Source organism: Castor canadensis, chromosome 2 (assembly GCF_047511655.1).
Source record: "Castor canadensis chromosome 2, mCasCan1.hap1v2, whole genome shotgun sequence".
NCBI lineage: Eukaryota > Metazoa > Chordata > Mammalia > Rodentia > Castoridae > Castor > Castor canadensis.
Window position 1 is genome coordinate 178,956,555 of NC_133387.1, and position 24,132 is coordinate 178,980,686.

At 42.8% G+C, this 24,132-nt stretch overlaps 1 protein-coding gene and 1 long non-coding RNA gene across 2 annotated transcripts; one reads left to right on the forward strand and one right to left on the reverse strand.

The window, feature by feature from the left end:
- Nucleotides 1-6,020: 6,020 nt before the first annotated feature.
- On the reverse strand, nucleotides 6,021-10,794 carry LOC109697756 (signal recognition particle receptor subunit alpha-like). Its single transcript, XM_074066508.1, has 3 exons — nucleotides 10,617-10,794; nucleotides 9,229-9,397; nucleotides 6,021-8,983 (listed from the first exon to the last, which is right to left on the reverse strand). Exons 1-3 carry the CDS (start codon nucleotides 10,661-10,663, stop codon nucleotides 8,966-8,968), a joined length of 234 nt encoding a protein of 77 aa, XP_073922609.1. The 5' UTR covers nucleotides 10,664-10,794; the 3' UTR covers nucleotides 6,021-8,965.
- A 173-nt stretch (nucleotides 10,795-10,967) lies between these two features.
- Nucleotides 10,968-22,099, forward strand: LOC109697757 (uncharacterized). The gene is made up of 3 exons (XR_012445588.1): nucleotides 10,968-11,249; nucleotides 12,511-12,621; nucleotides 13,378-22,099. It is a non-coding gene; the product is annotated as an uncharacterized lncRNA (long non-coding RNA).
- Nucleotides 22,100-24,132: the final 2,033 nt, after the last annotated feature.

The window sequence follows — 24,132 nt, forward strand, 5'->3', positions numbered from 1 at the left end:
TGGCTGGCTCTGCATGTTGGTATCATCTTCATACATGAAGAATACACAAGTACCCATCTTCATCGTTTGGTTGTTTTTTAATAACTCTATGCCCAAAATACCTCAGGCAGCTCTTTACAAACCAACTGCTACTAAAACATACATTCTTTAAGTGACAGTGGCTTATATTGAATGAACTATACTTATTCACTTACTGCTCATTGGAAACAAAATTTGGCTGGGGTGATAAAAATGGAGGTTTTCTTACATTTGTTGATCTTTTGGGGTGCATATTTTAGACTTGTTCACATGGACATGTTTAAACCAGAATTACTTCCTGGCTAGTGAGTGATATGTTTGGAAATTCACTGGTTCCCAATTCAGTGTTGGCTATTTTCAGGACTGGATCACATAGAATGGTAGTATCTTTACAGGGCATAGCCAAAGAAAAACCAGGAGATATGATGTTTCTAAAGCATATAGGGTTTATTCTTTCCCTAACATCTGCTGTCATTACAGTCATCACTGATGAAGTGACCCCTTCGGTAAAATCATTTCTAATGTTTTCATATTTGTGCCTATGTATGTACTTATACACACATGTACACAAACAACATACATGTTGATGTTCTAAGTAATCAGACTTTCTTTGAGCAAACCTAGTGATGGAATTATATTCTCTGATGGTCCATGGTTCTGTTTGTAAGGTAAATATGGAGTGAGATGAATTGCAGACCCGTTGGTTGCCTGATAACCTCTGGGTACATAAATCTAAAAAACAAAAGGAACTACAAGACTAGTAGACCAGTGCCAGTCCTGTGAACCCTGGTGAGAGAGCCCACAGAATGCCAGGTGAAGAAAAAATATTAGCCCACTCATCAAGTCACAGTAAAAAGCAGATCAGATCCCTTCATGGGATGTAACTACCCTCTTAAATCTTCCTTACTTGGTACTGTAAGTCTGCTAAGTTTAGCAGTTATAAACTGTCAATTTTTTGTTTCAGAGATGCTTTGTGACTATCTTCAATGCCAATAATATGTCATTTCTTTTTCTTCAAGAGAGAGATTCAGAAACTATGAAAACAAGTCATTTCTTTTCCCGGGTTGTGGCTGGACTGTGGATGACACCACTTTCCAGGCCCTTTCTGGAAGCTGTCAAGCATAAATATGACTTAGAACATTTCATGCTGGTTTGGAGAGGAGATGTAGATGAGTTCAAGAAGCTTCGAGAAAACATGCTGGACAAGGGGATTAAGGTCATCTCCTATGGAAATGACTATGCTAATCTCCCGGAATATTTCAAGCGACTGACAAGTAAGAGCTCCACAAGGGGTAGATCAGGTAAGGTGCATTTGAGGTCAAAGGCTCAGGGAGCAACATTTTGTGTGTGTGTAACGGGTAAAATCATTCTTCAAATGAGGAGCGTAGTGCACAATCTGACCAGACTGAGAAGGGAAAGCGGTCTCAGTCTTTAGGTTAGACTAAAATGTCACCTGGATAATAGGAAAATGGGCACAAAGCATACTCTAGCATCCTCTATAGACATGGGAAGAATGAAAACATGTGCAGATGCTCAGCCTCATTAGTTATTGGTAAAATGCAATTCGCAAATGATCATTCAGTTTTGGCTAAAGCCATGAGGAAAGAAATTTTTTCATGTAGTGTTGGTGGGAAGGTTAAGTTACTACAGCTTCTGTGAAGATAAATTTAGAGTGTATCAAAAATATACAAACCTTGACCCACAAACTACATCAGTATGTTTTTTTCTAAGAAGAAATTTCTCCTAAGGAAGTAATTGGGTGACTGAACAGAAATAATGGCAATAAAATTGGAAGGCACCTAAAATGTTCCAATCTCAATAGATTCTACTGATACACCATCATTTATTTACTTGATGAAATACAGTGAAACCATAAAAGCGGAAATGAAATTGCCATGTCAGTCAGGCCTGGTTGTACACTCCTGTAATCCTAGCACTGAGGAAGCTGGGACAAAGAGAATCATAAATTCAAGCTAGCCTGGGCTACACAGTAAGACCATGTCTCCAAGAAAAAAGACATAATGAGTGGAGAGGAAAACAAACAGGTTATAAACACTACATAGTTAGTCTCATTTATATACTGTTGTAGGTGTATTGTGTGTGCGTATGGAGAAATACTTGGAATTATGTTTACTCAATTTGTTACCTTCATGCAGTAGGACATAAGGTGTTTTCAATTTTTACTATTGCATTAGCATTTTCTACTGTGATTATGATTATCTTTATAAACAGAAAACAAAATTAAAATGCTGTCTGGAAATGTTTAATAACAGCCGAAGGTGAACACTCACTTGAAACTACCTCCAGGTTCTAACAGTGAAGAGTGAAATGAAATGGTGATAAAAGGTTGAGTTTATTAATGGCTACAGGCAAACTCCCAGTAACCCTACAAAATACAAAATATTTTGATATTGGCTAAATTGGGGAATCCTTTTTAAAAAACTTGACATTGAGCTAAGTGTGATACACATCTGTAGTCCCAACTACTCAGGAGGCTGAGGTGGGAGCCTGGCTTGATCCCAGGAGTTTAAGACCAGCTTGGTCAACATGGTAAGATCCCAGCCCAAAAGCAACAACAACAAAACACTCACACTGAATAAAGCCAGGCTCCAAAGTATGGACATTCTGACTTACCCACCCAGTTCTAAAAAAACTATTGCTGCTGTTATACATAGAATATGTCAGTGGAAAACTTTTGAGTATTTTCATTGTCAATCTGAATGCATCTTAGAAGGTAATAGTTTAATATACAAAGGACTTTCTTTTGGGATGGAGGTATGGCTCAGTGGTAGAGCACTTGCCTAGCAAGCACAAGGCCCTGGGTTCCACCCCCAATACCACCCAAGAAAAACAAAAACTTCAACTTTTCCTACATCTAAACAGTCCCAGATTTCTTTGCTGAGTCAGATGACTTCAAGTGGAATTCTCCAGTAATGAAAGATTCCCCAAGCCCTGCTGTGGCTGCTTTTTGGTAGAACAAGAATTTTGAAAGCCATACTGTAACTAAACATAAATAATGGCAATAAAATTGGAAGGCACCTAAAATGTTCCAATCAGCAACAGATTGGAAACACTGCAGACTATGTCTGCCCTTCCTCCAAAGAGTTAGAAAAACTCTTAGGAAGACAAAAGTTTTGGGTGGTCTCTTTTATGAAAATGATTTGCTTTTTGGTGGTACTGGGGTTGGAACTCGGGACTCTGCACTCACTAGGCAGGCATTCTACCACTTGAGCCATGCCTCCAGCCGGGTGTCCTTTTTTTCCATTCAGTAGTATAACATACATTTTCTGCTATTACTAGTCTTCATAACCACGATTTTTAATTGATTGCTATATATCAGGGCAGATGTTACAGTTTACCTAATTATTATCATTAAGTAATTTCAGATTTTTATCTATGGTAAGGAATGTAATAAATGATATTTTCATCCCAAGTTTCTCCTTTGCCAGTAATTTCCTTTCCATGAGTTCTCAGTATAATTACTGGGTCAAACAGCATGGACATTAACAACAACTGGTAAATATTAACCAACTGCTTTCCAAAAGGGGAGCCCCAATTTGTATGTTTTCATTATATGTCTATGTTCTGGCTGTGTTTCTTATTATTTTCTTCCATGTGTTCAATTTTTTACTTTTTCTGACACTATTACTTGTCCCAATATTGTCTGATATAAAGTTTTGCAATCATAAAAGTATCCTACAATCTACATTGTCCAGGACTGAAGCCATAAGTCAAATGTATCTATTAAGTACTTGAAATGTAGCCAGTATGACTGATGAACGTATCTAAAACCAAGTAGCCTTAAGTGGCTAGTAGTACCATATCCCAACACAGATCTAGCCCATTTTCTACGATTATCTACTTTTCACTCTTCTGCTTGGTTGAATTTGCTCATTGACTGCCATCCCTGATCAGATAATTTTTTTTTTTTTTTTTTTTTTTTAGCTACTTGGTAAAAGCTGCTTAGATAGTAGACTTATTTTGCCTATGTAAAATATTTTGTTTACAAGCACTCCTGCTGGGCTTGGTGGTACATGTCTGTAATCACCACTACCAAGAGAGGATCAGGCTGCAGCTCAAATTCAAGCAGCAGCCTGGGAACATAGTGAGACCTGTCTCAATAAAACAAACGCCCACGCAATCTTAGTACAGTAAAGAATCTTACTGCTTCCATTGTTTAATGTGAGCCTGAACACTAATTCAATTTATTCTCTCACTTTATATTCTGTGCCATTCCTAAATGTCATCTTTTAGTCATACCATAAACTCTTAGCTCTCATTTAGTTAGTTTTCACTTTTTCTATTGTTTCAGCTTTTCAGCCTAACATCTGATACTGATTCACTCTGTATTTAGCAGGGATGGTGAGAGAAGCACACGGTGAAATGATATACTAATTCCTATGCCACTTTTTATCACTCTGTCAGCAGAGCTTTTCCTGAAGCTTAAGACTGTGGAAAATAATGGTTTACCTCTCCCAAACCTGTTAAGGATCCTTTTTCCTAGAATCTCCCATCTTGCCTTCTAAAGGATTGGGACTGACTTTAAGTGTCTGCAGCTTTAGATGCATAAACCTGTTTTCTGAAACATCATTCCATTCTGTACATTTTTTTTCTCTCCCCAGAGTGGAGGCCATGAGTGTGCTAGAGAAATCAATCAATGTGTCAATCACCAAAAGCCACTCCTAAGTACCACCTCAAATTTCCCCGCCCCTTTTGTAGTGTATAAATATTCATGTAAACCAAGGCACCTGCTGTGGTCTTGAGCACTTCACCAAGCCGGCTCTCCCTCTGCCTTGAAGAGTGTACTGTCCTTCTTTCTGCTTTCAAACTTTGCTGTTGCTTTGCAATCTGCTTAATTCTTTGGAATGCCAATGACCTGAGATCTCAGTTAATAAGCAAACTGGGGGACAGGGAAAGAAAAGTATACTGAGGGGTGAAGAAGATGGAAGTATACTGCATATATACAAATAAAAGACAGCATAATGAAACCCACCAAACAATGAAAGAGGGGGTAAGAGGAAGAGAGGGAATGGGAATATAATGGAGGGGGTGAACTTGTTGAAGGCACACTGTATGCACACATGAAAGTATCACAATGAAATCCCCTCATATTATTAAAAAAGAAAAAAAAATAAGCAGACTTCTGAGAACACAGCTTAGATCCCAGGAATCACCAACACTCAGAGGTTGACATCTAGGGGTAGGATGGGGTTTGGGGCCGGGGTGGAGGTAGATGTTTTATCTTTTGCTTCATGTTGCTGGTTCTTGATATTCTGCTGCCTGCTCCAGTTTAAGAATACTTAAGTGACATGGCGACCCAGTGAAGCCCCTACCCACCCCCAGGCAGACCAATGTTATACCTCCACTGACTGTGGCTGCAGCTCCGCAGGAAGGACTTGGGGGGCTAGAAGTCAGGAGTTAGTGGGCTCTTGTTGCAGTTTTCTACTTGAGTTTTCAATTAAGTTTAATGACTTTTTAAAAACATGACTTTAAGGTCTAGTTTCCTAGATCTTTTACAGTGTATAGTATTTTACATAACTGAGCTATATGAAAAACTTGCTGTTCATTTAATTTGCAGGGCCCTTGTGATATTTTGAGAGTCACTGTAGAAAACTCCCAACTTGCATTAAGGTACTAAGGAGCCAAATTTTTTATTTTTATTTTTTTGGGGGGCACTGGGGTTCAAACTCAGGGCCTCACACATGCTAGGCAGGTGCTTTACCACTTGAGGCACTCCACCAGCCTTTTTTTTATTTCTTATTTATTTTGAAGGTACTAAGAAGCCAAAATTTTTTTTATAACCCAATTTAAATTTTCAAAGTTGTGTTTTCTCCCTGGTGTGATCTCATTCTGGGGACAGCTACTTACTTACCTAACTCCTCAGAGCATTATCTGTTCCTGCTTTGTTGCCCTTCTTACTATAAATAAGCCCCAGAACTACAGTTAGTGTGATTTAGGATTTTAATTTGAATCCTATATAAAATAACTTCAAGACCCAAGAGGCAGTTTATTAATAAAATTTATTTTCTTATATAAATTATGAATTTCCTTGGGCAGACAGCCTTAGCCTTATTGTTCTAATAGCACATCTGTAATACCAAACTACAGGACAAGTCTTAACAAGAGGTTTGTATTCTTCGACATAGCACTTATCTACCAGGCGCTGTAGAAGAGAGGACTTGAGAAAAGCCAGAACCCACTCAAAATATGAAGTGTGGTGAGGGAAAGTGGACAAAAGCTACCCTTCTGACAATAGGCTTTCTCCCAGGAAGGGGAACATGGAAAGCGTACATCTGGATTTTGGGAATGGGGAAGAGCTGCGAGGCTGAAAAGCCCAATGCAACACTGCAGCTCAGCTCCCTTTGTTCTGAGGGAAGCAGGAACTTACCTTTCACTCATTTGTAACAAATCACTCTGGCCTAGCTGAAACTCTGGGAAACAATGGGGTAGGGGTAATCATCAGGTTTATAATTAGCAGCAAGTAATAGGCCACACACTGCCACAGTGAGGTGGGTGTCATCCTAGCGCAAGGAACCTGAATGCTGTGTATCCCAGGGGAGGTGCTACTCAAGACCCAGAGCTGGCTCTGGAAGAGTCTCTTAACCTAATGAAGCTGGGACTTCAAACTGTTCCTTAACTCAGATGGCTCTGTGGCCACACTAATTATCAAAGCTCTGAATATTTGATCTTCCAACCATTGGTCAAAGCTGTAATGAGAAGGAGTCTGCAGGCAGAGTGAAGGAGATGCCCAAGTAGGAAGAGGAGGCTCACGGGGAGAAGGGGGGTGAGTGGGCAGTGACTGTGACATGATTAGGCCCTCCTTGCAGGTGGGGGCTGGGTTGAACAGGGGAGTGGGGTTAGAGGGAGCTTTAAGCCCCTAGAGCTCCCCTCATTCTGCCTTTGAACTATACTGAAGACAAATTGCTCAGAAAATGCTCTAAAGCACATTCCTCATACAGGAATGGGAGCTTGGGGGAAGCAGTGATTTGATATTCAGCAAGAGCCACATTAAGCCTTCATTAGAGAAGCCACCACAGCCTTGTGGTTTCGATTGTGTAGGTCACAGTAGGTCTGGCCAGTGCCCACAAGAACAATGGGTTTGCTTGTGATGTACGTCATAGAAATGGCAGCTCCCACCTGATGTGGGAAAAGGGGATACCCAATTACCTCAAGCCTTTCTTTGCACTCACACCCTCACTAACAAGCAGCTCTAGAGCTAACCTATCCCTAAAGCCTCAGCTTCCTTGTGAAGGAAGCCCATTCCTTGCTCCCTCCGGTCTCCCTGTCCTGTGTCATCCACATTTACCTTGTAATCAGTGGTATCAAATTTGGTAAGGACAATGCCATCAATGAGCCAAGGGCCACAGAACTTGACCTAGAAAGGGAAAAAAGGCGGCATAAGTACAAGAACCATCTAATTTGCCAGAGTTTAAGTTGCAAAGGAAATTAGGCCCAAGCCTTCACCAGCTGGTCCGTGGCTTCATTGACTATTAAGGCCTCCCCCACAAACAGCACAAAGTCAGATGTATTGACAGTAATGAGCAATGAGTTTGGCCAGGGCAGTCATCAGGGGGCATTGTCTTGCATTCGGTCAGTTGTGTCCACCAGCACCACATCAAATCCTTGGTTTCATGCTACAGAGAAAAAGGGGTCAACCCCTAATACCCAACTCACTCATGCTCACTGCCAGCTTGCTCTCAGGAAGTCCTCATTTGGCTATGTGAAAAGCCTATCTGTTTACTTATTCAGTCTATTGATTCAGTTACAAGATAATATATTCATGGCCACCACAAGGAAAGGATGGAAGGAGGATAAAAGTGACCCAATTCAGGTCTGTCTCGTTAGGATCTATTAGCTTTGCTCACAACTATACAGACTACCCAAAAGCACAGTTTGGCAAGTAACTAATCCTGACCTTCTTGTTACTGAGAGGTAAGATTATAGTAGTAAAGTCTGACCCTCTGACCCTCTCTGCAAATTGCGAGGGAATTCAAGGAGGAAAGGGCCCGCAAGTTTCTACACTCCCCACATTCTGTACTGGAGGCAACGGCTTCCACGGCAATGCTGGTAGCAACCTTACCTTTTCATGGTGCGACTACCTTGCTTTTCTGGGGGGTGTAGAGCAGTCAGACTCCGGGTGTGAGTACATAGCTGCTCCACAGCCCTGGTTCAAAATGTATCACAGGCAGCAATGAGGACACTGAAGCCATACTCTAACAGCCCGAAAAATCTGTGAAGGAACTAAGAAACCGTCATGTAGAACAGTGTTCTAAGACATGGAGAGTGAAGTACCAGTGACAGGCTGGTACTGTGCCGTGAACTGTGCTGCCATGGCAAGATTAACAGACTTCCCCACTCCATTAACATCATAGAAGGTGACAACATAAGGGCATTGGGGACACTGGGCATCCTACAGAACTTGCTTGACTGTGGAAGTCACCACTCATAAGGGAGGTTAAAGAAACCCAGCCCTGAAACCAAGGAATGTACTAAAAATACCCAATACCTTTCTGGGCTAAGGGAACCAGGACTATGCTAGTATCCTGCCCCAGGCATCCAGACCATACTGTTCTAAGCACTTTCAAGTACTAACAATACTTAACCTTCCCAATAACTCCTAAAGTCTAGGCTATATAACATAGGTTCAAAGAAGCAGGCCATTTCATGGACTTGATGCAGTAGATTAAAGGTAAAGGGTTATGGTGGAGAAGTAGGGCAGAACATTAGCCCAAACAGCTCCCTGGCCCCCAACACAGATAACAGTCTTTAGAGAGAACTAGTGAGTTAGAACACTCACCTGTATTTGTCTAGTCACCTCCCATGCTTCTGAATGAACTCTTCTCTCTTCCTGGGTATCAGCTCCTCTTTGGAAAGTTCACTCTCAGGCCCCTCTGCTGGGAGACCCAACTTTTCTGCAGGAGCTGCTTTGCTGGTAGCCAAATGGCCATCAGAACCTGTTAGGTTTCTCATTAGAGAAAAAAAAAAAAAAAACGACCAAATATCAACCAACTAGACAACGATTATAATTCTTCCAAATCTTTAAGAGCAAACTTAAACTGAGCATTTATGTTTCAGATGACAAGGCCTGGAGATGATAGCATGGTGAGCATGTGAGTCAGAGTTAAGCAAGCAATGATGAAAGGAAGGAGCACATCAGTCCTTAGTGCCATGTTAACACCTTTCATGCATGTCCAAGGAGCTCAAACATACCTTCCTTCTTGCCACTCCCCTGCCTTTTTTGCTGTTCTTTGCTTTTTCTCTGGGCTTCTCCCCAACCCTTATTTCAATCATGGTTCTCAACGGTTTCTTGGCCTTTTCGGAATTCTCAAATTTCTTCATGGTAGTGGGAGCACAGATCTTACGGCTCTCCTCTACTTCACTAAAGGAAAAAGAGAATGGTTCATCTTTCTACCCCATAAAGGAGAAAAAAAAAAAAAAAGATTCCAGAGAGAGGTCTCATATACCAAAAAGACAAACAGAAGTAAACAGCAAATTAGAAATGGCTTTGAACACAGGATTTACTACCCTTGAACCACCTACAGAATGGGAACTCACCAAGTCATGGAAATGATTTTTGGAGAGGGGAAGTCTCACCAAAGGAGCCGTAGGAAATCATTTTTGAAATCAATAGTGCCATTCAACAGACTTAAAGCACTTTGTTGTTGGATCTCTATGCCGTACATGTCCCTAAAGAGCTGGTGCACATCATCTATCAACTTGTCTACATAGGTCAATGTTACAATCTTCCGACTGTAACCTGTTCGTTGTCCCTCTAAAATATTCCATAAAATGCTTACCACAAAGAAAAGCTCAAACTATTGTCTAGTTTACGCTTGAATGTGAGGGCCTCATGGGTGAAGTAGCTGTCACCTCCCCGTTTCTAGGGAAAAAAAGAGTATGTCTGATTGTTCAGAAAACCCAGACGTGGAACCCCTTCGGGATTACCTTTGGTAAAGAAATAAACACTCCCCTCAAAGAGAAACCTGACCCTAGGACAAGAGGATGCTGAGGCGTCTCTCTCTAGCATCCCACCGGGGAGAAAAGGAGACACCGTATTGGGGAAAGGAGAAACATTAAGAAAACGAGACACCAAGCTGGAGGAAGGGGAGAAGGCAAGACAAGTGGGAGCTAGAAGGGAAACAGTCATACGTATACAATCAGATCTACTACCAATTGTGCACCATTTACAGTTTCTTAAAGGTGTTTTTCCATCCACAATTTCACCAAGCCTCTAAACAACAGAAAACCAAAGCTGCTGGGGAAGGAGGGTTGACTGGAGAGCGCCGAGGGAAACCTGAAGAAGTGCCCGAGTCGGCCTAGAATCCCAGCTGCCGCGGGCGGGGGGCGTCGCAAAGTTGCGCGGTAGACTGATGGGGACAGAAGAAAGTTGAGTCCAGGTGACAGGTGAGTAAACAGTTTGAGGTGGGCCGAGAGGATGGGAAAAAGGAACGGGATGATTAGTCGAAGGCGGACTATGGACCGGGTCGGGGAGAAAGAGCTCGGAGTTCTGTTCCTGCGGGAGTTGGTACCTGCAGCAGCACGGAACGAATCAACGCGTTAACGGCACGGTGCAAGAGAAACTCACACCCTGGACGCACCAGAGCACAAGTCCGCCGTTGGAGAAAATGGTGAAGAAGTCGAGCATGGCGGCAGCAAGAAATGAGCCGCGAAGGCGCCGGAAACTCGAGCCACCACGTCCTCCGCGCCCAGCTCCAGGCACCACAAACCACTCACCCCGGAAACTGGCTCTGCCGCACTTCCGCTCCGAGCCGCCGGGTTCCCCGCCCCCTCTCCGCCTAGAGCGCACAGAAGTGACGTAACGCAAGGTAGGCCAATGGCGGGTGGGGGCAGTCCTGGGCGGTGTTCTCGGGGAAGTCACGGGGAGACGGCTACCTATAGCGTGGAAGGGTGGGGCCTGGACAGGACTGCTGGCCAATGGGCGCGCCGGTGTGGCGCGGGGCGGTGACGATAGAGACAGCAGGGGGGTTAAGGTGTAGTTTTGGGCGGGGTTTGGTTTCGGAGGGCTGTGTTTCAGCCGGCGCTGCAGCTCGGCTCGGGTCCGGGCCTCCTATTCCGGGGGTTAGGCTCGCGCAGAGGAGGCTCTGTTCTGGGTAAAGTTGAAGTCGGCCGAGGGTATGGTTCTGGGATGCCCATAACTTCCAGCTATGTGACCTCTAGGGCTCGGAACTCAGCCCACGCTGGCAGGACAGTGGGTCCGGTGCGGGAAGGGGGTAAGCGTGCCTTTCACAAATGTAGAACCCGAACAGATCCCAAGGAGACTCTTCTCAATGGGAAAATCCTACATAAATGGAGGCTTGCTGGTGGTAATGGATATCCAGGAATCAGGGGCCACTTAGAAGTACCAGGCTTTAGAAGGCGCCGCAGCGTGGAATACGCCTGGAACTATTTGTTGTTCCGCAGTCCTGGAATGCTGTAGTGAAGATGATAGTGCGTTGAATATCTGGGGCTCAGGAGGCAGTGAGGTCTGTGCAAGCGATAAATATGTGTGTGCGTCACCTGGTTTACAGAGAAAGTGAAAAGTATTAATTTTAGGAAGTTGAATCTTGAATTGCTGGCCATGATGCATAAAATGGGAGCCTGATAGTGTATAGACTTACAGCAAAGCTGTGACGATACTCCTGGGTGGGAGTGGACCTTATGGAAAAGGATGGCAATGGGGACTGCCAACTCAGGTGTATTAAGCCCACCTTTTCCTGTGGTCATCCTCCAAAACCCCACCACTTGGGAAGGAAACACATATGCTAGCCATAACTATGTCCCACAGACTGGGGTGGAAAGGTGTGCGAGATCAAGAAGACCAGTCAGTCCTGCTCCGAGAGATCTCGGATCCACTGTTCAACACCAGCCACATGCCCTCAGAACACTCGGATGTGGTGATTGTGGGGAGTGGGGTCCTTGGCCTGTCTGTAGCTGAGGAAGCTAGAGAAGAAACACGGTGCCATTCAGGTACTGGTGGCAGAATGAGACTCACAGGGAGGTCTGGGGGAGGACAGAGTCATGAGTGGAGTAATGAAGGTGAATCATTAAGTATCCCAGGAGCAAGGAAAGAGGAGAGGGAAGACCTGTTGTCCATTATTTTTGAGGTTTTTCTACTTTGCTTGTTCCTGTTTGCTATTGCCATCTAGCTGCAAGTCTTGGTATTTTGGTCATATACTTTCTAATTAGTAGTCAAATCTCAGCCTCTTGCCCTTGGATTTCTAGGCCATTTCCATCTTGTTCCAGTGTGTTCAGTCCTTTGTAGATGATTGACCTTTTTGCCATGCTTATCTGTCAAAAATTATTTTAAACAGTTTGTCATTGGGCTTCTAGTTGACATGTATTCAGTTCATCCACGCTTGCCCCTCTTAGATTATAAACTTGTGAGTAGGATTCCCCTTTAACTTTCAGTAGATAACTGACAGCTTCCATTGCAGTATTCCATTCACATATGATAGTGTATCGGTCTACCTCAACTTTTCTGGTCTTTTACAGTGTTCCAAGGCCTCCACATGGCTTTCTGTGGATGGGATTTGTCAGCAGTTCTCCTTGCCTGAGAACAACCAGCTCTCTCTCTTCTCAGTCAACACTCTGTGGAATATCAATGTATGTGCGGTGAGATTTGGAAGGGTTGAGGTGGTGACCTCTGCTTTAACCTAGAAAGAAGGATAGCTCACCTGGCAACAGGAACAGGAGCAATTCAAGCAGCTAGGAGTTGGGACCCTTGCTTTTCTTCCCAGAGTTGGTGCCTAGTGGAGGGATTCTCTCTGATCTGGGGCCCAGAGCAGCCCAGGGAGCCATAATGAGGACACCAGGAAAGCTCCCCAACTCTCTCTCTCTTTTTATGGCGGTACTAGAGTTTGAACTCAGGGCCTCATGCTTGCCAGGCAGGCTCTCTACCACTTGAGCCACTCCACAAGCCCTTCTTTGTGTTGGGTATTTTTGATATAGGGTCTCTCAAACTGTTGCCTTTACTGGGTTCAAACTGTGATCCCCTGATCTCTGCCTCCCGAGTCATAGCTAGGATTATAGGCTTGAGCCACTGCACCCAGCTCCCATCTTCTTTTTTTTTTTTTTTTTTTTGAGTAAAGTGGGAGAGTTTATTGAGATAGAAAAGTAGCAAAGAGTAGAGCTCCCAAAGAAAGGATGCCAGAGAAATGACATAGTCTGAGGGTTTTATCCATTTTCTTCAGGGCATTGTTCAATCTCTATGCTAATTAGGAGTGCTCCCTGTTTCTTCTTTAAAGTCAGTCTCTTTAGAGAGCAGGTTTTTTGAATGTACACAGGAGTACCTGGCTGTAGTGGACACCCCTCCCCTGGGCCTCCAGTTCAAACCCTTACACTATCTCCTGCTGGCTTCAGGAAAGGATGCTGCGATCTTGGAGAAAAAGTAGAAGTGCAGAGTGAGTGCCCAGCACAGCCCTAAGCTGCTTCTCCACCTCACAGTTTTTGGTGAGTTCCTACACAAAGTTTGGAGCAGAGAAGCTGGAGTTGATGTCACAGGTGCCTCCTCTCTAGGAGCTTAGTCTGTCAGGGGAGATGGGCACATGCAGACCTTCGGTGCCCTATGGTGAGTGCTGTAACTCAGACATGGACAGAACACCCTGGTGGTTTCTATGTTTACCAGATCATAAGAACTGCCTAGAACACATTCCAGAACTAACAAAGGCCTAGGAATCTAGGCTTTTAACAAGAACCATAAGTCAGGGGTTAGCAGACTTGTTTCTGTAAATGGTCAGATAGTAAATGTTTTAGATTTTGCCAGCCATTCAATCTCTGTTGCAACCACTCAGTTCTGTCATTGTAGCACAAAACATCCATAGACAAAAATATAAATGATTGTGGCTCATTTACAAAGACAGAGAGCAGGTCAGATTTGGCAACCCCGGTCCTAAGTGAGTCTCATAATTCGTGAGGGGCGGGCATCTTTGTGATTCCTGATGGCTGGAGGCTTTCTTAACAAACATAAGTCTTGCTAATTAAATCAGGCAGTGTCCTAAATGCTTTATGGATACTGACTCATTTAATCATTAGGACATCATTTCATATGTGGGGGAATGAGACACAAGGACTAGTAAATTGTGACAATGGGATTCTGTTTAAACCAGGCGTTTTGGCTCATTTCAGTACTTAGGTTTTTTGTTTTGTTTCTTTTTGTTTGTTTTATTTTTTAAACACCAGCATTCTCCTGCCTTTGGTGGACACTGTCCCAGAGGACACACTTATGCTGACAAGATTGTACTAGGCAGTGGAAAGAAAAGTGTTCTGGACAGTAGTTAAGGGAACAAAGTTCTCCATGTCATGAAATCAAACGGAGTGGGTAGGGTATGAGAAGGAGCTGAGAGGGAGATGAAGGTAGAAAGTAGAAAAGAGGGTTTAGATGCTAAAGAGCCTTGACTGGAAGGCTAGGTCTTTGCCATTCACCAGTGGAAAAAAATTGGGGAGATTGGGATAGAGAGTGACTTCAACGAGCTGGACTCCCTCTGTAGAGTTGAGGTTCATGCTTCTCCCCCATGCACATTCACGCTCTCTAATACACATACGCAGACACACACATTTCTCTCAGGCAAGAAGGAACCAAAGTTTGTCTGATGTCTCCTGAGCAGCTTCAGAACACCTTTCCCTGGATAAACACAGAGGGAGTGGTCCTGGTGTCTTATGGTGAGGCTCATCTGCAAAAAGGGGGGATAGCTTTCTCCTACAGGTAGGAACTGAGGAGCTTCTTGGGTTGGAAGTCTCATATGCCATGGTTCTGCTAAAGGACAACTACTTCCTCCTGAGAAACGGCTCATCCCAGGCCATGCTACTTCTTCTTTCAGCCTTATTGGACTCTGGTCCTAGAAGAATGTTAGAGGGAGGGTCAGGAAATAGACTAGGAAAGGATGGACCTCAGATCCTTTTTGGGAGCTTTTCAGGAGTTTTCTGTTCTTCATCTTAGGGATAGAGGACAAAGGCTGGTTTGACCCTTGTTCTCTCCTCCAGGGGCTTTGGCAAAAGTTGTTGTCTACCAGAGAGAGGTGATACATCAGCCCAAAGCCACATACCTTCTGCTAATGTCCTCTAGTTAGCAGGACAAGGCCTAGATGGGCCCCATCTTCTCACTCATGGGCTAAGAAAGGTTGATGGGGGAGAGGGCTAATCCATGGCAACCCAGCTCTGACTGCTTTGTGACTTATATAACCTGCTTGACAATTCCAGCACTGCCCAGACCCTTGTATGTATGGCTAAGTTCATCCCACTTTCCTGATCTCTGCTTCAGTGTCATGGAAAAGTGTTCATCCTTCTAGCCTTTTTTTCCTTAAGAAACCAGTGGGATTCCCATTTCCCTCCTCAGAGCCTCAAGGGCTTTGGGTATGGGATACTGGGGATTGTACCCAGGGCCTTGTGTATGCTAAGCACGTACTCTCCCACTGAGTTACACCCCTCCAAATCCTAAGGGCTCATTTTTTTCTTTTCTACGGGTTTTATCATTTCATCTAGTTCATGGAGATCTCAAGTGGAGAAGAGATGATCTTGAAAACAATCTGTGAATTCTTTTCACACGTAAGTCCCTAGTCCCATTTCTTATCCACTATGGAGAGGCAAGAAAGGTGTACTGACTGTCCTGATGTTGGTCTTCTTCTCCTCCCTTTCCAGTATGAGTAAAGTAAGATTAGGAGGCTGTTACCTCTCTTCCTGTCAAGTGAGTGGCCCAGCCCTCCCTCCCATCATCCTCTGGTACCTACAGGTGAAGATGGACAACAGCCTGGAGCACCAGCCAGTGGACTGTGCCATAGTAATCAATGCCAGAAAAGCTTGGTCTGGGCAAATTGCAGAGCTGGCTGGTATTGGGAAGGGGCCGCCTGGTACGCTGAAGGGCACTAAGCTACCTGTGGAGCTGCAGAAAAGGTAGCTTCCCTTGGGGAAACTTGGGAAGTTGGTGAGAGAAAGAAATGAATAAAAGTTTGGGGTGTGTGTATAATTTAATCAGAAAAGGAGAGACATACTAATAGTAATGGTAACCATGATCCAACTGGGAAGGAAGTGTGGCTACAAGAACTGCTTTTTCTGAGTTCTTCTTATGTGTTTCATCCTATGCCTTATCCTGGCTTCTTGTCCACCAGCTGCCATCTAAACTATTTCAACTTTCCTAATCAATGGTCTTATTGCCCCAACTCTCACTTACCCAACCCACTGCTACCAGCTTTATCTTCCTGAATCATTGGCAAATGTAAGCTGAGTTTGGTGGCATACATCTATAATCCTAGCACTGGGGAGGCTGAAGCAGAAGGATCAAGAGTTCAAGGCCAGTATGGGCTACATATTAGACCCTGTCTCAAAATCAAAACAAAAGGGCAAACATGTTGTCCCACCGCCAGTCTTTAAATGGATTTTGGTTTCCTGCAAAGCTGGCATTCTGGTTATCAATGTCTTCTCCAGTTTAGCTGCAAACCACCTCACCAACATTATCCAGCCTCTTCACTCCTCTATGCCACCTTCAACTCCCACCCAATTAACACACCCCCTGCCCCAGACATCCTGCAAACCTTCCCACTTAGAATCCAATACTGCTCAGGCAGTATTTGGCATATGCTGCCTTGAGATACTTGTTTTAGTGTGTCTGTCTCATGGTTGAATTCCTTAGGAGTAGGAGTTGGGTACTAATTCTCTTCATATCTTCAGTTCTCAGCACAAGCTGGGTACACAGTAAGCCCTGAATAAATCCAACTCACTTTAACTAGGGCTTTTTATTAAAGGTACCAAGCTTTGTTTATCATAATCCATACTTAAATCCATCCAAGGTAGACATGGTATGCAGAGGCATATCAGAACCTCTTGGTGTAACATAAAATACAGTCAAGAGTTGAGACACAAGTAGACTTTTCAAGTGAATGCACCTGTTCTCCAAGAGGGTAATTTCCTTGGTCTTTTCACAGTTAGTGTATCACACAACATTATTGCCACAGCAAACATTTTTCACTTATATTCCTTACTTCACAAAATCTTGCTTTTTGTGGGGAGGGTACTGCAGATTGAATTTAGCCTCCCGCATGCTAAGCATATACCCAACCACTGAGCTACACCCCTGGCCCAAGGCTTGCCTTCTATAAAGAGGACTACACTGGGAATCACAGAAGCTGCTAAGCATAGAATTATCTGAAACGGCTTTAACCCACTTGGTGTGGAAGTCTTCTGGCAACTCTGCTAGACTCTAGAATAGTAATTTTCAACTCAACTACACCTTTTGGTTATAAGGTTTATTTCTCCTATTTTGTCCTCAATTCATTGTTCTGTTTGGGCTAATTGGTTATGTTTTTCAACTTGAGCACAACGTAAGACAGTTATTTCTTCTGGTCTATAGTTTCTTGGATATTCTTTGGTATTGATAACAAATTGACATAGCATAATGCATATAATTTGTAAATGACATCTCATTCCTTTCCCTCCCTCAAATGACTTACTACCTGTGAACAGGTTCTTCTGTTGAGGAAAATGATTATGTTCAATTAAGTGTAAACTGAGAACAACAAAAGGATGCTGTTGGAAAAGTGTGTTGTCACATCCTACCACCAGACCATTCTCTCACCAACCACCTGACAACAGCTGCAAATAGAAATTTCATGTTTACTTAAGAGTTGATGAGCCACACAAAACCTCAGCTGTTAAGCAGTACATCACCTTTGATTGATTTCCAACTTTGGCAAGTTTGGAAAATCATTGTCATGGTGGGTTTCTAGAATACAAAACAGTTGAGTGGCTCAGGAGAGAGGAATTGTTCAGAATTTCTGGCTCTGAACAATCTGGTGGAAGTAGGTCCTTGTGGGTTTTCAGTATTGTAAATTTTATATTTTATATTCAGTTCCATATGTTATATTTCAGGATTTTCTTATTTTAGTATTTCTCAGAACATTGCACACAAAGTCTCTCAGTGTAATGAATAGAGTCAAGACTTGTCCCCTGCCTCCTGCCACCCATTCCTTCTGACGCCTCAGTCTGTACTTTCTAAACTAGGAATTTCCAGAATATGCTGAAACCTCCTCAGTGCTCCCCTCTACATCCCACCTGACTGCTTAAAGCCCAACCCTTATCCTCACTATTAAACCTTTCAACAGGTGAGTGGAACCAAATGCTCCCGCCTCCTGTCCCACCACTAAGTTTAATTAGCCTGCCCTATGCCCTGTCCTGCATCCTTGTCTGTATCATGTTTTATGTTTCTATAAGGCAAACAATTACCACTTACTGTGCATCAGACCCTATACCAGACCTTGTCATGTTGTGTCTGTTTAATCATAGCAATGTCACGAGTATGTTTCAAATAAGGAATGAGATTCAGAAACTTGTAATTGATTATATGTGACCCTAAAGCTTTACATCTTCCCACCCCACCTGTTCCCCCTTCTCTCCATGTGTCTTTGCTTCATTTCATCTATATAAATTTGATTCATGCTCAAGCCCTCAGTTAAGGCCTTCCCCCACTCTTCAGAGAAACATCCTTCCTTGTAATTTGTAGCCCTTGCTGACATTCAAGTACTGTATGTAATGTCTTATTATATATTTAGTGTGTGTGCAGTATTTTTCCAACAAGACTGCAGACTCCTTAAGAGTAGGAGTCATGAATTGCCAGTGGTGTTTACTCAGGGCAAAGCGCTAGATAGTGCTAATAATTGTCTGGTAAGCAGCATGACACTGCCAGACATGTCTAATACCATCCATTCTGTCTCTTGCAATTGAACTAATTCCGGAAAACAGCTAGCTAGTTTAAGAGAGTACAGCAGATGCCTTTTGCAGTGGGTAAAGGGAAAAAGTCAAGATTTGGAGATGACTTGGAGGCTTTTACTACTTTTAATGAGGGCTGGAAAAGATAAAGAATTAGAAGAGATCCATGGTTGTAATCAAATGCCAAATGGAGATTTGGACAAGAGAAACATGGCCATAAGATTGGCCTAGTCGTCTCAAGAAAATGTCCCCAGTCCATGACTATCTCTCAGAGCATCAACCCCACTTGCCGAGAAATGTATATTTAGCACCTACTCTGTATGGTCACCAGTAGGGCTACAAAATGGTTTTATTAAGGGTCTGCTCAAAAAGTACCTGTAACTTAGTTGGAAAGAGAGGACAAGTAATTACAGAGAAATGCAAAAACACCAGGAAATATATACTAGCAGTTCAATAACATACATTGAGTGTAGGTGCTGGTGGTGTTCAGAGGAGGGGAGACTTCTACAAACCCTATCAGAAAGATTTCACAGAGAAGATTGGACCAGAATTGGACCTTGAAATCAAAGGTAGGGCTTAGATAGGTAGTGGATACTGGGAAGAAAACAAGCAAATGAGCCATGAGTAGTGGTGGAAATCCAATTTCCTAGGGAAGGTTACACAAACATGCAGTGACCAGGCACAGGACATCACATGCTAGACAGCTTATATCAGAACCCAGTATTACATCTTCCTGATTACATTGCCTTGCACAACACTGCACTGAGGCAAAACAAAACAAAGCAAAAAACTAGCCAAACCAAACATTTGTGGGCTATAGTTTGCAAAAACAGAGGAATCAAGTAATAGCGTACAGTGGTGTGCTAAGGGTTGTGGAGGAAACATGCTTTTTGTATTTAAAAAGCTAAGTATCTACTTTGAAAGCAAGACTAGCTCATGGAAACAAACATACTTTCAAAACTAGTATGAGTAGTGATAAATTATATTTTTTGACTTTGTGACACAAAAGCATTTTAGAGACTAAAAAAGTCAGTATGGACACAGGTGTCCAGTAGTAGTACTGTTTCCATAAACTTCATGAGATGGCCCATGGAAATACAAATCCAACTTCATCTAGGTTTGCCCTGATTTCTCCTTTTTTTTTTTTTTAAGGAAATACAAATTTTATTTTATTTATTTTTTAAAATTTTATTATTCTTTTATTCACATGTGCATATATTGTTTGGGTCATTTCTCTCCCCCCACCCTCTCCCCCCCTTTTACAATCTACCTTCCACCAGACACCAGGTTTCTTGTGAGTATTTCAAAAGGCTTCAGTTCCAACCTGAACTTCTAAGAACCAATCTCAAGACCAGGCAAGAGTCATCTGACCTGGCAGCTGGGACATGGGAGGAACTGGTGGTGCCACACTCCTGCCAGATTCAGTTTCTGCTGAGGTGCACTATATACAAGCCACAGAGTCAATGTGCAGGATGTTAAAAGTGGTAGACACATTCCCACATTGACGGATGTTGAGCCTAACAGAGCTGAGTCAGTGCATTGTTCATAAGGCATCTTCTAATTTTTTTCAGATTAGAAAACCAACAAAAACCATTCTATGGCAGAAACAGATGTTTCATGTGGTCATTTCAAAAATCTGGAGTCATACATGTGTCTTATTTTAACAGTTCCCAGAATGTTACAACACTGAATTCGGTTCTTGAGTTTGCAAAGAACTTCCTCCCACGCAGTCCTCTTCACCATTCCTGTGATCTGTAGTAATTCAGCATCCCTACCATGTCCCCTTGTGAGCCAGGTGTGGAGGCCCAGGCTGGACAGGCTCCTCTGCCCTGAGGGTGGGGAAGGTTCAGTTAGCCACCTTAAGAGAAGGAAGTAATAGTCTGTCCAATGACTGAAGGGAGTGCAGAGCCTGCAATGGAAGCAGAACATACTCAGATACTCAGGAGCCAAATGGCTGGCGACATGAGGCTCTTCTATTGTGTGAGAAGCAAGAAGCACAGTGGGCAACAAATAAGTGAGGGCCACATAGATGTTTATTGAATGAATGAATGTAGTCCCAGTTTTCTACAAACTAGGTGCCATATTACAATGAAGATGCATCCATAATAACAAAGGCTACCACTACTGAAAATTGCTATGTGCCAGCCACTCTTCTAAGCCTGTAAGCCTCTAAGCACTCTCCCTGTATTGTCTCATTTTGCCCTCACAGTTCTCTGGGCTATGTACCATTATAATTCCCACTGCACAGAGAGAGATTAATTACCTTGTTTGGCTTGACCTAGTAGTAGGAGGCAAAGATAAGATTTGAACAAAGTATTATCTCTCCACAACCTAAGCTCTGTGATTTATAAAACATTTAGGACATTTATGGAGAAAGAAAACTAAGTATTCATCCATTCATTCATTTGGTCCCTGCCCTCAGGGTAGCATGGGGTTTAGCAGGGACTAGATAGTGGTGTGCTCATGTTTAGGGAATGTGAGGAGTGCTATGATATACATAAGCCTGGAATCCAAGGAGAGGAGAAAGGAGGGGATTAGAAAAAGCTTCTAGTGGGAGGTAGTGCTCAGCTGAGTTAAAGTAGAAGTGTAAATTAGAATTGGAGAAGGGTGTGGTAGATTGATTGCAAAACTACCTGCAGTTCTTCATTCCTCCCTGTTTCCTTGTCCCTTACAACTGACATAGTAACTCTTCTCATGAAGAGACAGTCTATTCCTCCGTGCCCTGAATCTTGCAGTTCGCTTTGGCCAATGGACTGTAGTGAGAGAGATGTGGTACCAGTTTTGAGCCCAGCCCTCAAGAGGCCTCACATGTTTCTGTACTGTCTTGAGCTTTGCCACCACATGAGAACAGCCTGGGCTAGCCTGCTGAATAATGGTGAACCATGTGATCCAGTCACCCTGTCGTGTCAGCTGGCAGCACACACCAATTGCACCCAGCTCCCAGTTGGCTACAGCCACTAGCTGACTGCATAGACCTGAGTGAGCCCAGTCAAGGTCAGCCACAGCTGGTCCAGATGCACAGAACTGTGTGCTGGCCTCTAGACTCAGCAAAAGGCTATAAGGTCTGTGGTTGTGTTGCTATATAACAGTATTATCATAATAGGAGTAGGAGGATCTCTTATAAGATTAAAACCAGTGTAGTACAGATTACACTGTAATCCTGTTATATTTTATTGCATTAGAAAAGAATGTAGGATTTTCAATTGCTCTAGAACAAGTTTCCAAACTTGGCACTATTGACATTTTATGTCAGATCACTTTTGTAGGAGGCTGTCTTATGCAGTGTAGGATATTTAGCATCACTAATGATCTTGACTCAGAAAATGATACCTCAAAATATGCCACTTTGGGCTTCAAACTGAGAACACTGGGGGAGCACAAATGTGGAGAAGGGATTTTTCTGAAGTTCCCTTTGTTTTTTTTTTTTTTTTTTTTTTTTCATTTTTCTTTTATTATTCATATGTGCATACAAGGCTTGGTTTATTTCTCCCCCCTGCCCCCACCCCCTCCCTTACCACCCACTCCACCCCCTCCCGCTCCCCCCCTCAATACCCAGCAGAAACTATTTTGCCCTTATCTCTAATTTTGTTGTAGAGAGAGTATAAGCAATAATAGGAAGGAACAAGGGGTTTTGCTGGTTGAGATAAGGATAGCTATACAGGGCATTGACTCACATTGATTTCCTGTGCGTGGGTGTTACCTTCTAGGTTAATTCTTTTTAATCTAACCTTTTCTCTAGTTCCTGGTCTCCTTTTCCTATTGGCCTCAGTTGCTTTAAGGTATCTGCTTTAGTTTCTCTGCATTAAGGGCAACAAATGCTAGCTAGTTTTTTAGGTGTCTTACCTATCCTCACCCCTCCCTTGTGTGCTCTCGCTTTTATCATGTGCTCATAGTCCAATCCCCTTGTTGTGTTTGCCCTTGATCTAATGTCCACATATGAGGGAGAACATACGATTTTTGGTCTTTTGAGCCAGGCTAACCTCACTCAGAATGATGTTCTCCAATTCCATCCATTTACCAGCGAATGATAACATTTCGTTCTTCTTCATGGCTGCATAAAATTCCATTGTGTATAGATACCACATTTTCTTAATCCATTCGTCAGTGCTGGGGCATCTTGGCTGTTTCCATAACTTGGCTATTGTGAATAGTGCCGCAATAAACATGGATGTGCAGGTGCCTCTGGAGTAACAGTCTTTTGGGTATATCCCCAAGAGTGGTATTGCTGGATCAAATGGTAGATCGATGTCCAGCTTTTTAAGTAGCCTCCAAATTTTTTTCCAGAGTGGTTGTACTAGTCTACATTCCCACCAACAGTGTAAGAGGGTTCCTTTTTCCCCGCATCCTCGCCAACACCTGTTGTTGGTGGTGTTGCTGATGATGGCTATTCTAACAGGGGTGAGGTGGAATCTTAGTGTGGTTTTAATTTGCATTTCCTTTATTGCTAGAGATGGTGAGCATTTTTTCATGTGTTTTCTGGCCATTTGAATTTCTTCTTTTGAGAAAGTTCTGTTTAGTTCACCTGCCCATTTCTTTATTGGTTCATTAGTTTTGGGAGAATTTAGTTTTTTAAGTTCCCTGTATATTCTGGTTATCAGTCCTTTGTCTGATGTATAGCTGGCAAATATTTTCTCCCACTCTGTGGGTGTTCTCTTCAGTTTAGAGACCATTTCTTTTGATGAACAGAAGCTTTTTAGTTTTATGAGGTCCCATTTATCTATGCTATCTTTTAGTTGCTGTGCTGCTGGGGTTTCATTGAGAAAGTTCTTCCCTATACCTACTAACTCCAGAGTATTTCCTACTCTTTCTTGTATCAACTTAAGAGTTTGGGGTCTGATATTAAGATCCTTGATCCATTTTGAGTTAATCTTGGTATAGGGTGATATACATGGATCTAGTTTCAGTTTTTTGCAGACTGCTAACCAGTTTTCCCAGCAGTTTTTGTTGAAGAGGCTGCTATTTCTCCATCGTATATTTTTAGCTCCTTTGTCAAAGATAAGTTGCTCATAGTTGTGTGGCTTCATATCTGGATCCTCTATTCTGTTCCACTGGTCTTCATGTCTGTTTTTGTGCCAGTACCATGCTGTTTTTATTATTATTGCTTTGTAATATAGTTTGAAGTCAGGTATTGTGATACCTCCTGCATTGTTCTTTTGACTGAGTATTGCCTTGGCTATTCGTGGCCTCTTGTGTTTCCATATAAATTTAACAGTAGATTTTTCAATCTCTTTGATGAATGTCATTGGAATTTTGATGGGAATTGTATTAAACATGTAGATTACTTTTGGGAGTATAGACATTTTTACTATGTTGATTCTACCAATCCATGAGCATGGGAGATCTCTCCACTTTCTATAGTCTTCCTCAATCTCTTTCTTCAGAAGTGTATAGTTTTCCTTGTAGAGGTCTTTCACATCTTTT

Excerpts from the sequence above, each read along its gene's own strand:
- LOC109697756 (XM_074066508.1), bottom strand. The coding sequence starts at position 10,663 with ATGCTCGACTTCTTCACCATTTTCTCCAACGGCGGACTTGTGCTCTG. Across the intron at positions 9,398-10,616 it reads AACGGCGGACTTGTGCTCTG|TGAAGTAGAGGAGAGCCGTA; the intron begins GTGCGTCCAGGG and ends TTTTTCCTTTAG.